The sequence below is a fragment of the Diabrotica undecimpunctata genome, chromosome 3, assembly GCF_040954645.1.
Source record: "Diabrotica undecimpunctata isolate CICGRU chromosome 3, icDiaUnde3, whole genome shotgun sequence".
Taxonomy (NCBI): Eukaryota; Metazoa; Arthropoda; class Insecta; order Coleoptera; family Chrysomelidae; genus Diabrotica; species Diabrotica undecimpunctata.
This window is the reverse complement of record NC_092805.1, coordinates 165,179,508-165,195,406: the sequence shown is the minus strand read 5'-3', so window position 1 is coordinate 165,195,406 and position 15,899 is coordinate 165,179,508. Positions and strand designations below refer to the sequence as shown.

At 33.1% G+C, this 15,899-nt stretch overlaps 1 protein-coding gene across 2 annotated transcripts in view; it reads right to left on the bottom strand.

Annotated features, from left to right (window-relative positions):
• LOC140437744 (fatty acid synthase-like) overlaps positions 1–15,899 on the bottom strand; it is a 104,221-nt gene that overhangs the window by 48,634 nt on the left and 39,688 nt on the right. For both annotated transcript variants that reach the window (XM_072527439.1, XM_072527440.1), the window contains exons 7-10: positions 11,730–11,872; positions 11,125–11,266; positions 8,175–8,388; positions 5,062–5,250 (exon numbers count right to left, since the gene is read on the bottom strand). In XM_072527439.1, the coding sequence (XP_072383540.1) occupies positions 5,062–5,250; positions 8,175–8,388; positions 11,125–11,266; positions 11,730–11,872 (688 nt within the window). The remainder of the gene's footprint in view (positions 1–5,061; positions 5,251–8,174; positions 8,389–11,124; positions 11,267–11,729; positions 11,873–15,899) is intronic.

Here is a 15,899-nt window from a genome sequence, read left to right as displayed (position 1 = left end):
ACAAAGTGACAGTAAAGATGTTAATTTTCTACGTATTAGATTATGTTGTAGGAACTCATTTTAATTAAAATGTTTGAAATTTATAACATTTTTTTAAATTAATTACCTTATAATTTGATACTTCATTATGGTTGTTCTATTTTTGGTAAGATTTGATCGTTCACTAAAAATTTAATAAAAGTGCGACAACATTGTCGCATATGTCGTTTTCATTGGCTATTTATGTAGTTTGAAAATCACTTATTGCATTTTAAAAAAATATATACAGGGTGTAATATTTAATACGAATCCCTAAATTAATGTTTCCAAAGCCAGTCCTGGAATTTTTTAGTTTAGCTAATACCAGTCGAATGCTTGATAGTAGTGTACTGTATCATGTAAAAATTAAAAAAATCAAATGAGCCGTATAGACACAACAGTAAAATGAAATAAATGGCCAATTACACAAATCACCCTGTTAATTAATAAAGAAGAGGAGTTGACATTTTTTAGTGGCCACATGATATGCTCCCTGAGGGACTCTACATATGGTAGAAGTATGTAAAGTTCCTCATGACTCACCCTGTATTATATTATATTCATATAATTACATTCATAATTGTGAGCTTCTTGGCCTTTTCCAGACAATATATTCAAATACTATAAAGAAAACTGCAACAAGCTGAATTCCTCAAAAACACAAGTAAGCGTTTCCTATTTAAATAAGATGCAATGCTAACAGGATATTGAAATACGTTGTTAGCAGGGCAGAGGAGAGGAAACCTACGATCGAAGATCTATGGTCGGTAAGTGATGCTGCAATATACGTGGTTTGTTACTGTGTAACGATAACGTTGTAATAGCTTGTCAAGAGCCCTCTTCCTATGTGTCCACATTCCCAGAAAAAACCTATCAATGCGCGCAGGATTTGCAATGCCGGACAAAAAGATAAAATGCCGCGAAGAACAAGGAGAACCAAGTTCGATCTGGGTATTGATCTGGCATGATCTTTTACTTCGGTCTCTGAGTACTGACCAGAGTCTATCGTCCTTTTACATCTGTGCGATAGAGTATTGATCAACCACATCCCTATCACACCTCGTTTAGGCCGAGTATTGGCCTCCATGGTAATCGATAATCGCTCTCTGATCTGTGGGTATTGACTAAGGATCTTCCTTTGTCCTACACATCCGAAGGCCGCTAGCATTTATTTTCCGTTCACCAACATCAACGTCAGGGATCGCAGTCCATGTTTTACTTACGAGGGTTCGCCTTTTTATTTTACGTATCGTATGGAAGTAAATTTTATTTTTTTTTGTTTTTTATTTGATATTTTTATTTATGAAACTCGCATTTTACCAAGTTTGGTGTTTAATAGAGCTATAACTAATATCGTGGTGATTTACAAATAAGTAAACTTTATTCACAATTACAAGAATTTACTTTTGCAGAATTTAAAAGTATCCAGCTGATAAAGTCGAAGCCATAAAGGGATTTGCCTCTTCAGGTAAATAGTAAAAAGGGCCGACTTAACGAATTTTATATTTTATTTGTCATTTACATTACATATTTAATTTAAATAAATATCTAGATAATTAAGGGAAAAAATTTTTTTAACACAAAATGTTGGTTAGTTCTTTTAGTTCTTTTGATGTAGAATAAACCGTTTATCAAAAAAATCGGTTGCCTGTAAAGTCGGTTTTATGGGCGAATATTTTACGTGACAACGTCTTTTTCTCGGTAGAATATTTATTGATATGAATATTATTAAATTGCACAATAGGAACAAGGAATTGAATGAAAATAAGAATTGCACAAATTTTAACTATAGAAATATATTTTGTTTACTAAAACATTGTACATGTAAACTTAAACTTAACTAATTTCTATTTGAGTGATTTTGTTGAGGATAGGACGATGATAGGAGAAATATGAAATGAAAGGAAGTGTTTCTGCTGTAATGTGTCTTGAACGCCAAGAACGCTCGAGAAAGACAGAAACACAAGCACGGAAGCACGCACCGATTCAACGCGCCCAATTCTCTAGTGCTGCGCGCGCGGCGGACCGATCATGTTTGAGTGGGAGAGAGACGCAAGGCAATCGCCGGTCCGGCGGGCCTCTCTCTCGTTCGGTGACTCACTGTAACAGACGTGAGCGGGCGTTACACTTTTTCATGAATGACTCCGAGCCACAACCTAATTTAAGACGTTGTCACGTCAAAAATATATAAACTGATGGAATATTAGAATTAATTAATTATTATATTTTCTGTGTCGATTCTTTACTAAATATACTAAGTGACATAAAAATCCGAACACCCAGTTTAAATGATTTTATTTCAATAAAATTTGGTGTAATTTATTTATCTTACTGAAAAAAACAAGTGATAAAGTTTTTAGCCTTATCAGTTGGAGATTCCGGTTTTTATACTTTTTGTTTTTAAATTCACTAACAATCTAAAAATGAATATTTCAGCCGCAGTAAAGATCCAAAGTTGGCGGATTGTGGTTCTTGACATTCTTTACGATTGGTTACGATGCCTAGAGTACGGAGACCTGTACGATTTCGTCAACTTAGTGAGTTTGATAGGGGCCGTATAATGGGACTTCGGGAAGCTGGACTTTCTTTTCGGGAAGTTGCAGTTAGAGTGCAAAGAAGTGTAGACACCGTGGTTAGGTGGTGTCAGGTATGGCTTCAAGAAGGCCGTACGCAAAGAGCAAGGGGCACTGGACGCCGCCGTAGAACAACAGACCGTGAAGATCGCCGCCTAAGATTATTGGCCTTAAGAGACCGTTTCTCCACTACCAGCTCCATTGCAAATGAATGGTTTGCAGAACATGGAAGACCTATTGACATGCGAAGTGTTTTCCGACGAATGAGAAGTTTTGACCTGTTTTCATACCGACCACACTGGGTCCTCCCTTTAACTCCAGAACACCGCCGTAATCGCCTTCAGTGGTGCAGAGAACGGTCACTCTTGAATCAGGAATGGAACAGTATTGTCTTTAGTGACGAGTCTCGATTTTATTTAGGCATGCACGATGGTCGAGCGAGGGTTAGAAGGCGACGTGGTGAAAGGAGGAATCCACAGTTTTTTGTTGAAAGACATGTTCATCACACTGTTGGAGTTATGGTTTGGAATGCTATAGCTTATGGTTCCAGGTCACCTTTAATCTTCATAAGAGGTAACATAAACGCGCAGCGTTATATCCAAGAAGTTCTAGAACCCCACTTTTTACCCTATCTTGACACCCTGGCAAATCCAAAGTTCCAACAAGATAATGTCCGACCACATGTTGCAAGAGTCACAATAGACTTCTTTCAACGCAATGATGTCACATTGTTAGCATGACCACCAAGATCTCCCGACTTATCCCCAATTGAGCACGTGTTGGATATGATGGGTAGGAGATCGCTCAATTTGCAACGTCCTCCTCAGACTCTACAACCACTTCGAGAGGAGTTGGTGGTTGCCTGGAATGAGATACCACAAGAGGACATTGACCTCCTGATCAGAAGCATGCCTAGGCGCGTTGAAGAATGCGTAACACATCGGGGTGCATCCACACATTATTAAAGGTAAAAGTGCTTTAAAGCAATGCAATCATTTTGAAATTTCAATCATTTACTTATTATGCTTCATTAAGTACTTATACAAAATTTTATTAAAATAAAATTATTTAAACTGGGTGTTCAGATTTCTATGTCACTTAGTATATATCCAAATTTTGAAAGTAATTAAACAAATTGCAAGTGAAAATTAAAATGAATTAATGTAGGTATATACATATAGCTAAATATGATTATATTTTATACTTCATGTAAGGGAAGAAGTTTTTCAATTTTTAGTAAGGTATAAAGTATGTCTGAAAAATTTGGCAACAAATGGGAAATTTCTTTATTATTAATTTCATGAAAAAAACTATTCTTCATAAACATTTCTGCATTGCATAGAAATCAATAATCAATAATCAAATTTATAAAATTTTAAGTGGTATACAGCGAAAATCAAAAATATTGATTTATGCTTTTAAATTTAGGTGCAGCATAAAATGTTATTTTAACTTGGTTGTAGGAATTAAAAATTATTTTTAAATTTAGATTCATGGCCTTTTAATGATGTATCAGTTGGTGCATTAATTTTTAATTTTATTTCTAATTTACCTTATTCAATATACAAAATCAACAAATGCAAAAGTATTTTTTTATTTACTTTTTACTTTAAATGTATAATTTAATTATTAGAAGGCCATGAATCTAAACTTGGACATAATTTTTAATACCTACAAACATTTTAAAATGACATTTTCTTGCATATCTAAATTTAAAATCACTTTCCTCTTCAGTATTAATTAATAATTTTGATTTTCCCTATCTACCACTTAATATTTTATAAGATTATCGATTAATGATTTCTATGTGATGCATAACCTTTAATGAAGAATAATTTTTTTTCGTAAAATTTATAATAAAGAAATTTCCCATTTTTTGCCAACTTTTTCAGACATGAAACGGAAAACTTAAACATAACAACATGAAAAGTCAACATGAATAAATATGAACCTTTTATAACGAGTAAATCGGTACTCACTGAAGGGACCTCAGACGTTCAGATACAATTAGCGTCTGTTTGTAAAGACAATGAAGTCGACTTTACTAAAGTAACAAGACATTTACTCAACACAGACACTACATATTACTCCCCTGAGTTAGTGATAAGTTATAGTCTAAAAAAATCATTAAGAAATTGACTGGCCAGTGTGAAAACCAGTGCCAATAAAACACAAAACACACACACACAAAACATTTTCTTCGTTGAGACTTAAAATAATGATTAATAACAATAATTATGGGAAATTTGTATGTTTATAAAAAGAGTTTTTTGACATTATGCTTGAATGATAATATTTGATCTGATTATATGTACCTATATACAGTTGTGCTATGCTTGGCTATTATGCCGGTCCTGGCAGCTTTGGTAGCTGTGATAATTATACAACAATAGAGTATTTACAAGTGATTATTCGGTTTTACAGCTGTTATTAAAATAACTTTTATAATTTCTGGATACAGTATACTTACTTTTCTAAAGTAGCAGCGAAAGCAGGTATCACTTTAAGACATTTTCCAAACTCATACCATTCATTTACTTCACCAAAAGCAAAGTATAACGGTGTTTTATTACCAAGAAAATATTCGACGAATCTGCATATTTCTCCAGATTTTCCTACTATAGAATAACCTCTGTAGAGATGGTTTGGAATTTGTTTTCTAAAATAAAAAGATATTAAAATAGAATAACTTTTAGGTTGTGATATTTAAGTTGATTATAATTTAGCAGAACTTAAGGAAAGTGATCTGAAAGCCATTGTTAACAAGTTATGTCATTTCATTTCATCATTTCATCAGAATACAAACTTGATCTATAAAAAAGTAATCATTATGTAATATATATTCAGCATTTAATATACAGTATCGATTAGCTACAGGTTCTCTAACTAGAGCTAGTATGTGCCCATTAATCATGAGACCACATGGAGAATAAATACATCCTCTACATATCTCCATCCTCCATCATAGTGCGTATTTTACATTTTGTTTCACGATTCTCTAATTTAGACTTAATTGTTTTTATCTGTTGATACTTTTGTTAATGAATTCGATATCGGAGTAGACATCGATGATAAAGAAGAATTTACCATGAAAAAGGATATAAAATCAAGGGCTTCCAATAATAGTTATCAAATATGTTGATAATGTATTGTCTTTAAGGTAAAATGATTCTATTTAAATCTATCTATTAAGTTTTTGTGATATCGGGTTTATGTTACTTTATTTACATTTCTTATTGTGATGTTTATTCGCCCAACGTCGGAATTTTAATACAAATAAAATGAATTAATACTTTATACAGTACGTTAAGTTTTAAATTAGATATACACACTATAAATGGCAACACTGCGCACCGTCGACTTTCCACGAACCTCCGTTGCCGATCGCAAATATTTTGTTATTATATAGTCGTTGTTTAAAGCAATAACAGCGTAGATTTTTAATTTATTTTTGTAAGCTACATGTCTATTTATACGTCCGCAGAAATAATAAAGTTGTTTTATGGCGGTACTTTTGGACAACAGTGTTAGATTTATTTTCTGTGTTTTTTGAGGGGAGAACAATTCCTTGCGTACAGTCAGTTTATAATATTGTTAAAAATTTTGAGAATTAATGTCACGCTTAAGAAGTGTCACCACAAAAAGTTAAGAAAAGAGAATACCGGGATACACAAATTTGTGCAACAATCGAGGTAGATTGGTCGAAGTAGAAGCATTGATAGAGAGTTAGATGTTAGCAATGTTATTGTAACGAAAGTGTGGAAAAAGTACGGTTACAAGAATTTTAAATATTTAAAAACGCAGCAGCTTTATCCAGACGACTATTTTTGAAGAATGGAGTTTTGTGAAACTCTAATAACAAAGGCTAATGATGGACCCAATTTTACCAAAAACATTTTGTTTACTGTTTTTACTGATAAATCTTCTGTTCTGTTAGTAGGGAGACACACTCCTTCCATTACGAGGTATTGGGCGCAGGAAGCACAGAAGTGTTATTTACGGAACTCGACGTCCTCAAAAAGTTAACATCTGGACTGGCATTTTAGGAGACCGCTTAATAGGTCCATTTTTTATTGAGGGCAACTTAAATAGTAGAGTATACCTCGATTTGTTACAGAATTATGATCATTCCGCTATTCTCAATCTTCCTGATGTAAATCTGGTGAATGTTTGGTTCCATCAAGATGGCTGTTCAGTTCACAATACTCGAATGATTAGGAAGTACTTAAACAATACTTTTTCGAATCGAGTTATCAGTGGAACAGGCGATATTAAGTGGCCTTCGCGATCTCTAGATCTTACACGCATGGACTTCTTTTTTCGGGGACATCTGTTACAGCAGAAACTCTTACATCTGGCCGCAGAAGATTTTTTCACATATTGAGATACTGTTCAGCCTTAGAAGGTCAAATATTTGTGAAGTCAGTGTATTTTTATCGAGTTATATGCGTTGTTATGTGTTACTAAATGGTTATCGTTTTCTCGTTTTCTGTCTAAGGGTTTAAGGCTAAGGTGTCGGAGGGATCAGAGAATTACAATCAACTCGTACGAGGCAATATTGCCGATTTTAGGCTTTAGGTAGCTTGCAATATCTAATCCAAAACTTAACGTACTGCATAGGGTTTTCCTTCGTGAGTTTCACTGCTACACGATATACAGAACTATATGGCGATTATGATTTTTAAATTCGTAACAAGTTACGTATCTACGTCACTTGGGAACTAATTATTATTATAATAACTTACTCTTCATCTAATTTACGAGTATATACCGTTGCACGTCATCGGCGTCATAGCCTGTGACGTCACTTGATACCCACACGAAATATTTAAGCGGTAGGTGTGTTCTTTTTTAGAATCACTTTGCCGAGTACACTGGCATTACAGCCACTATACATATTTTATTATATACGCGTAGAAATAATATTTAACGATTTCTATTAATGTTAATTTAAAGAAATACACAATAATATGTTTTATTTAATTTGTATAAATGCATTATAAATCGTTTTTATGAAGAACATTTGTTCGGAACACACTGTAACTGTAATCGAACGAAGGTGAAATTTTGGCATACACTGGTAACGCTCATTTGACAGTTGTGGTGTTGACACTTTAGTTTGGATTTTATTATTTACTATTAATTAAACTGTGTTGTTTTTTAAACAAGCGGCTCAAATTGTTTTTAACAAGATTATTTTTTAACTCTTGTTTTGTTTCTGTTTATATTTACATTAAATATTAATTTATTTTGTTGTATAATCCACTTTTGCAATAATTATGGCACCTATTTGATTTAAAATGGATTCAGGAGTTTTTTATACTTTGTGCAACGGTCTGTAAATTAGATTGACTGTATTTGATAATTCAAGCTTCTTAAAAAATTTCTTTTTGTTTAATAATGTTTACTAAGGTTCTATTTTTATTTTTGTGGACTTAAAAATGCAGTACGGTATCAGGTTAATAATAAATCTCAACTTCAATACCGGATTGTGCTGTTGTTGCTCGTATAAATACAAAAGAAAAACAAATAAAAGTTATTGTTAAATGTATTATTTTGTTAATCGTGATATATATCACTTACCTGAATACATCATGCAGGAGTCTAACGTATTCAGCATCCAATGAATGTGACTTAATCTCATCAAAAATCGTCAAAAGTGCTTCAGATGTTCTACCACTGACGCATATTACTCGTGGTATATCGTCCTGTGGAAGACCATTGTTAATTTTTTCTTTACGATTAGCTCTTAACAGTACGTGACAATTGCCTCCGCCAAAACCAAAATTATTAACACCTTAAAAAGATTAAGAAACATCAAACAAGTATAATTATTTTAAACTTTTTTGCATTCCAATTATAGTTTTAATTCACATATTTCAAATTTCATTTTGTATAAGAATTTAATATACGTATTACAAATCTTTGAAGGAAAAACACTTGAATTTCAAACGAGAAAACATATTATGAGTGTTTATACAGTCTTAATTGCACCTAATAACGTTTTAAGAACTGTGTCTAATAAGTAAGCACAATAAACGTCTGTTTACAAATTGCCAAATGCCTCATACTGTCCAACGAATCGCCTGCGAGGTATAAATCAGGAGATCGCGCGCCGATGCGGCTGTAGATCCAAGGTTGTGTAAATTATCATCGTAGAGACGAATTTTTGAATTTATTTCCACTTGAGATCTTAAGGAATTAGGTTAAATTCAACGGCGTACCACTGTACCGGCGATTCGCCGGTATGAGAGATGTCTGAGAGTCAAGTAAAAGTTTTCGTCTTTGTTCACTCGCCAGAAATAGGAGTGAACGTATAAGTTTTTTTGGAACTTTACTGTTGAGTTCTGCTTCTATTGAAAGAACCCTCAAAGTCTACAGTCAAAGAAAGTATAGTGAAACAAAGAAATTCATAGTAAGTTTTTACCATTTTTATTCAGCAAATCATTACTAAACTGTTATATACTTGTTATAGATTGAAATATATCTGTCATCGTCTAACGTCGATGTCTACAGTCCCATCCACCAAAATGTCGTCCAGTGGACCTATTTTTGCTGTGTTGTATCCATGTACGGATAAATTTTTGAAAAAGTCGTGATGAATGGGCGGTAAAAATGAAAAAAGATCTTCTATATCCTTCTTTTTCTTAGTAGTAACTGGTATTGGAGCTTCATACAGTTTTGAAAATTCAATATTTTGGCAATACGTCCTTTTTGTACAGGTTGCAAGTTAATGGCATCAAAAGGAAACTCTTTATCTAGTGCTTCTTTATAAAATATTTTATAAGGGTCCATTCGGGAGAAAGGAATGTCCGGATACCATAAACGAATGGTCTACTATTTCTAAATTATCGGAATCTGCAATCAGTTTCACCAAAACAAGCACTGTTTTAAGTTCCTATCCTATCCCCCACATGCATCACTAAATGCGATGATGTGTCTTGCGTTCTTTGCGTGTTCTAGAACATGCTTTCCAATACAAGATCCTATTTCCTGTGCTCTTCGAGAGGCTGTAGTTTCATCTCGGGCATAGAGAAACATCGTGTCTTCGTCGCTAAACTCGTGAATACCCAAATTGTACACATACATGTTTCTTTTATAGAAGGCTACGGAGCAAGTCAAAGTTGGAAAGGGTAAGGCCTTTTTCAAATCAAACGTTAATCCATACACTCTCCCTTTTTTACGCATGCTTGTAATTTTAGCTTCTTTCAAAGCCTCTCTAGCCTTTTCACTACTCCTTAAATGCAGTTCGTGTTGTTATTGAAGCACTTTCTTTGTATTTTCGTCTTTTTCCTGGCTCACCTGATTTTTGTATGTATCACACTTAACACATGTATCTCGTAAAGGTACGTGAAAGTGAAGATTAAAGTCGAAAAATTTGTCTGTATATATTTTCTGACACAGGAAGAGTGTTGTCTGCTGCATATTTCTCTTTATACAAGTTATACATTATACGTACATTGAGCTGTGGATCTAAAAACTTTCTATTAGGATTATGAGCTCGTGTATAATGAGATTTATACGAGGGAAAGCTATTTATGTGATCGCGTACTAACTGTATATTTCCTTCAACAGTTTTATTGCTAGGTATGTGTTTGCCTCGTAGATCTTCACCAGGAAATGATATCTGTCCCTTTTTTTAAGGCACATTAGTATTTAGAACATAAGTGTAGGTTACTGCTTTTTTCTGGTTTGTACCATTTCTTAGACGGTAAGAGGCTGGTGTAGGCAATTTTACAATACCACATAGAAAAGCATTTTGTTGAAAAATAAGCTATGTTCCAGATATTTGTAAACATAGCTTTCCTTTCTTCCTGAGAAAATTTTTGACTGCATTTGCCCTGACATGTACACTCCCTATTATGAAACTCTTTCGCCTTTATCAACTTTTTGGATGTAGCAACATATTGTTCTCCATAGCTTTTTTTTGTTTTCGAACATTCTTGATGTGTCTACTTGGCTCTCTATTTCGCTTTCTGCCATCATGCTTGGTAGTTGATCCCAATACCAACTTCGGACGTTTGTCAGCTGAAACAAACGTGCAAATAAAATATTGCTATTCACGCATTTGAGGTTATGAAAGGGAATAAAAAAAATTTAAACTTACCGCTATCAGAACTAGATTTTGTTGAATCGTCGTCATTTTCTGGCTCGTACTCGTTATCACTAGCACTAAATGGTTCTTTTACTGATTCACTAGAGCTCATTTTAACACAAGCAGACGTGACACTTATAACAAACTCGTGACAGAATTTCTGGCAGAATGGTCTAAGTCAGACTTGGACCATTTTGCCTTAGAACGGCAACCTTCATAGCATTTGACATTTATCACAGTATCGTCGTCTGTGCGTGAACGGATGCACTAATATTTTTCAAATTTTGTAGCAAAATAGAACACTAACATAATTATATACCGAGAAAGCACGTATTCTTGAGTTAGACCACTCAGGTTTTCAACGGTTCAATTATTCCGAATATGACAAAAATCTCAGGCGTAACAAATATTATTCTACTAGTTATGTTATATACGTACCAATCAATCCTCTATTGTCTTTAAATGGTCTGTTCTCAGTAACAACAACCATTCTACCTTCAACTATTCCTAGAATTTCATCTCTTGGAGTGGAGAAGTGAATATTTGGTGGAATTAAACCAGTTTCAGTAGCTATTATGCACTAAAATAAACAAATCAGTCTTTGTATAAATAAAGTATTGCAACACAAAAATTCTTTAAACTAAAAAATTGTAATATATTCAGTTCTAGAAAGCGTAAAATATTCATTTTTTTAAGCCGGTAACTAGATGACAACAGCTGCACGGAAAATTGACAATTTTTATTTTTAAAAATTTGTCATTGATTAATCGACGAAATTCCTCCTAAGTTTGTGAGTTTCATAATTGTACATTTATGAAGTATATACTTTATACTGATGTCTTAAAAATCTTGAAAATTATGTACCAAGGGAAAAAATATTTCCGAAAAATCGATAGCTTACAGGGAAAAAATTATTTCGTATTTAAAATCAAAAACCTTAGATTAATTAAGAACAAGTATTTGTATAAATGCAACAAATTTCTTATTCCCAGTGTTACTTACTTAGTGTTACACTATGGAAACAAGCTATTTTTAAAACTTACTTTTGTTACTGAACATAAACCAGAAGCAGGTTCAGAATGTCCGATGTTCGATTTAACCGAACCAACAAGGAGGGTGTCTTTTCTGCATTTGGCAAGAACATCGTCAATTGCTCCACATTCTTCTGGATCACCAACAAAAGTACCTAAAATACAATTAAACCAAATATATCTAAACTATGTCATTATAACAACGTGTCAGTAATACTATTTAGATTGATAGTTTTTTTTTTTTTTTTTTTTTTTATGGCCTTGGCATAGCCAATTGACCAGACTATTTTGTAATTTGTATTCACAGAACAACAATCAGAGTTCGAGTTAGTACTAAATGTGAGTTTTAATTTTTCTTTTTATTTTTATTTATTTTTTATTTTTATTTTTATTATTTTTTTTTATTTTTTTTTTTATTTTTTCTTTTTATTTTCTTATTTTTCTTTATATATATTTTTTATTTTGTTTTGGTCATCCTTTGTAATAATTTTGTTTTACATTTTTTTTTTGTTTTTTTTTTTATATATATTTTTTTTTATTTTTTTTATTTTTTTTTTTTTTTTCGTATTAAAAGGTTTATTACATGATTGGAGTTCGCAAATTGCTTACAAGTTTCATCTTAATTCTATGGTTAGTAAATTATATTGTTTAAAGTTTATATTTACAATTTCTTATTAACTGATAAATACAATTATAGATTTCTACGTTTCCAGAGAAAATTAATTCATTTATGTGAAATGGGAAACAGACATTTAGTTTTCGTAAATTTTCATATAAACACGTAATATTTCCTTGTTGGTTTACACATTCTAACAGGATATGTGTTAAATCTCCATATTTACCACAAGTACAGTTTGGAGTGTCTACTAAATTCATTTTGCACATTCTTGAAGGTGTTAGAGCATGATTTGACCTTAGTCTATTAATAGTTTTAATAAAACTTCTGTTGGACTCTGAATGAAACCACCTTTTTTTAAGAAGTGTGGGTTGCCAATATTTAAATGATGACTGACTTTCGGATTCCGTATAATTGGCTTGCCATTTTAATTTAAGCCGATGTTTATTATATACATCTATATCTGATACCGGTAAAATATTGTTGTCTATGGTTTCTCCGCTTGATAATGCTTCTTTTGCCAGAGCATCTGCTATTATATTACCCATTATCCCAGAATGGCCTTTGATCCATGCGATAACAACTTCTCCTCCGAGCTTTGAAACCTCGTAGTACAATTTTAAAATCTCTATATCTAGATGAGTCAATTGCTTGGATTTATTTGTTATACCTAATCTTTCTACTGCACTTTTACTGTCTGTAAATATTACACAGTTCTTCATTTCGTTTGTCAAAGCGTGAGAAAGAGCAAACTTTAAACCCAGCATTTCGGATGTGTAGATGGTGGCTTCATAGATTGATAGTTATGACTAAATAAAAACATAGTGCAACTATCAATCAGCCATTCACAGATATAAATTTATTAACGGTAATAAACATAATACAGTGTACATGCAGACACTATTTCCTACAATAATTTTCCTATATACAAATGCAAAATTCTGCAAAATGGGGTGAGCTGTAGATGTACTCTCAGCATTCACTAAAAAAGCGGTATAAGCAAGATCATGTATTATTGAAGAGGAAGTAGGTATATAAAACATCTGAAAATTATTAGAAGTTACAGAGGAGCTGAGGCCTCTAACGGCGACTATCAAAAGAGAAAGTAAAATTTAAAACTCTTAAAGCTGATAAAACAATTAAAAGTAAGTGTATATATCAGCGTTTCCCGTGGCCCGGTTATTTTTGTGTTTATCTTTCATGACTTACTTAATAAAGAATCATAACTGAAACAAAAATGTAATAAAACAAAATAAAATTCAAATACTTTTTTAATGAGAGTATGCAGTTGTTTTTGGTTAAGTAAAAACTTCACGTTTGGAGGAAAAGATATTAATTTTCGCCTTAGGTCCGGTTCGAGATCCAAACGGTTCTTATATTTATTTTTGAGGAAAACCAGTTTTAAAAACCCCGCCTCACACTTATAGGTCGTAACAAAACGAATAATTTAAGAAACTTTATCGCCTTTTCTGCTAAATTCTCTGAAAAATCTATCAGTAGTATTTTGTCAAATATGTCTTTGAGTGCCCTATCACACGATAGTTCAATTACGGACTTAATTTCTAAATCCGGAAGTCCTGTCTCGGTTTCTACGTCCATTGCAAATGGATTTCTTATCCATACTTTGTTGCTGTGGATGGGGGGAAAATATTCCTTCAGATTTGCCTCCAGTCCTAGCAGATCTTCCTTGAAAGCAATAAATTCACGTTATACTATTTTTGTATTTCTGTTAGTTTTGTAAAAGTTTTGTAATTTCCTGCTTCCGCGCGACGTATCCACAAATTAAGTTTTATTATTGCAGCTTGTACCTTCAATTGTACTTTAAATACAGTTACATTGCTACCTTGTAATGTCATATTTAAATTGTTCAAGGAGTCAAAAATATCACAAAGATAGGCTACCTTAATTAAACAATGGATATCCCTAGCCGTTGGTGGACGTTGTTCTAAGAATATTGAAATTGCTTTCTTCAATTCAATAAGCCTTTTTAAAACATTCCCTTTTCATAGCCAACGCAATTCACAGTGTAAAAGAAGATGTTCATGTTCATTTCCCATTTATTTGCACAAAGCAGGGAATACTCTTCAGTTCAGTGGGTGAGAAGTTTATAAATTTTACACACTCTTGCAAAGATTCGTTTAATAGCAGTGGCATTTTTTGACAACTAAAGCCTCTCTGTGGATGCTACAATGCACCCAAACACATTTTAGTGCTATGGCTTTGATCCTCGGAAAAAGTCCAGTACGAGCGCCTGTCGTTGCCCGTGCTTCATCGCTACTTAGTCCGACACATTTATTCCATTCAATTCCATTGTCATTAATGTAGCTATCAATCAGATACAATATTTATTCAGCTGTTGTTCTTGCTGACAGAGATTTACAAAATAGAAATTCTTTGTGAATAGTATTTTCAAAGTCATATCTTATAAAACACATTAGATTAGCATTATCTGGTATGTCTGCACTTTCATCAATTTGCAAGGAAAAATAGTAACACTTCTTTAAGTGACCTTCATCACAGAAGAAATAAAAACTAGAATTGGAAAGGCTCGAGCTGTTTTTGTTAATATGAAGGACATTCTGGGAAGTCATGACATTAACTTAAACCTGAAAATGAGATTGGTTAGATGCTACATCTTCTCGATACTGCTGTACGAAGTAGAGACTTGGACTTTAAACAAGAGCAATACCGATAAACTAGAGGCCTTCGAAATGTGGATATACAGAAGATTTTTGAAAATACCTTAGACAGACAAAGTAACAAATAGTGTAGTTCTTCGAAGAATGAACAAAGAACGGGAGCTGTTGATTACCATCAAGAGAAGAAAGTTGGAATATATTGGTCATGTGATGAGAGGGAAAAAGTACCGATTGCTCCAATTAATTATCCAAGGAAAGATTCAGGGCAAACGAAGCGTGGGGAGACGACATATATCTTGGCTGCGCAATTTAAGAGACTGGTTCCAGTGCACATCTAACCAATTATTTAGAGCAACAGCTTCAAAGATACGAATAGCAATGATGATTATCAAACTCCGTAGCGGAGAGGGCACTTGAAGAAGAAGAAGAAGTGACCTATAATAGTTTCTTCAATATTATCTGCCATCTCCACAGTCCTACGCTTCACTTTGTTATTTAATAGAGCTAGCGAATTCATTTGCTTTTATTGCTTTTTATCACATATCCAAAATGCTACTATTTTTATTGCTGGAACTATTAATTTCTTGGCAAGTTTCAGCAATTAATTTTGATATTTCATAAGAAGCCAGTACAAGGTTTTCAGATTAAACGTTCTGAGAACAATTCAAAGACATAGTCTTTTGTTACCTATTAATTCTCTTTTTTTATTTATAAAAAAATCTATTGGCTTACTTCTGTATTCCTGGTGCTTTAAGTGCCTCTTCAATTTTAAAGGTTTCATGGACTAATTTGAAAGTGCAGCATAACAAATAACACATAATGGTTTGTCGTCAGTATCCTTTATAAAACTGAACTGCAAGTAATCTTCAGAATATTGTCGGATCCAGGACTCCTTCTTCTTTTTTGTGACAGTTGTTGACTGCGCAT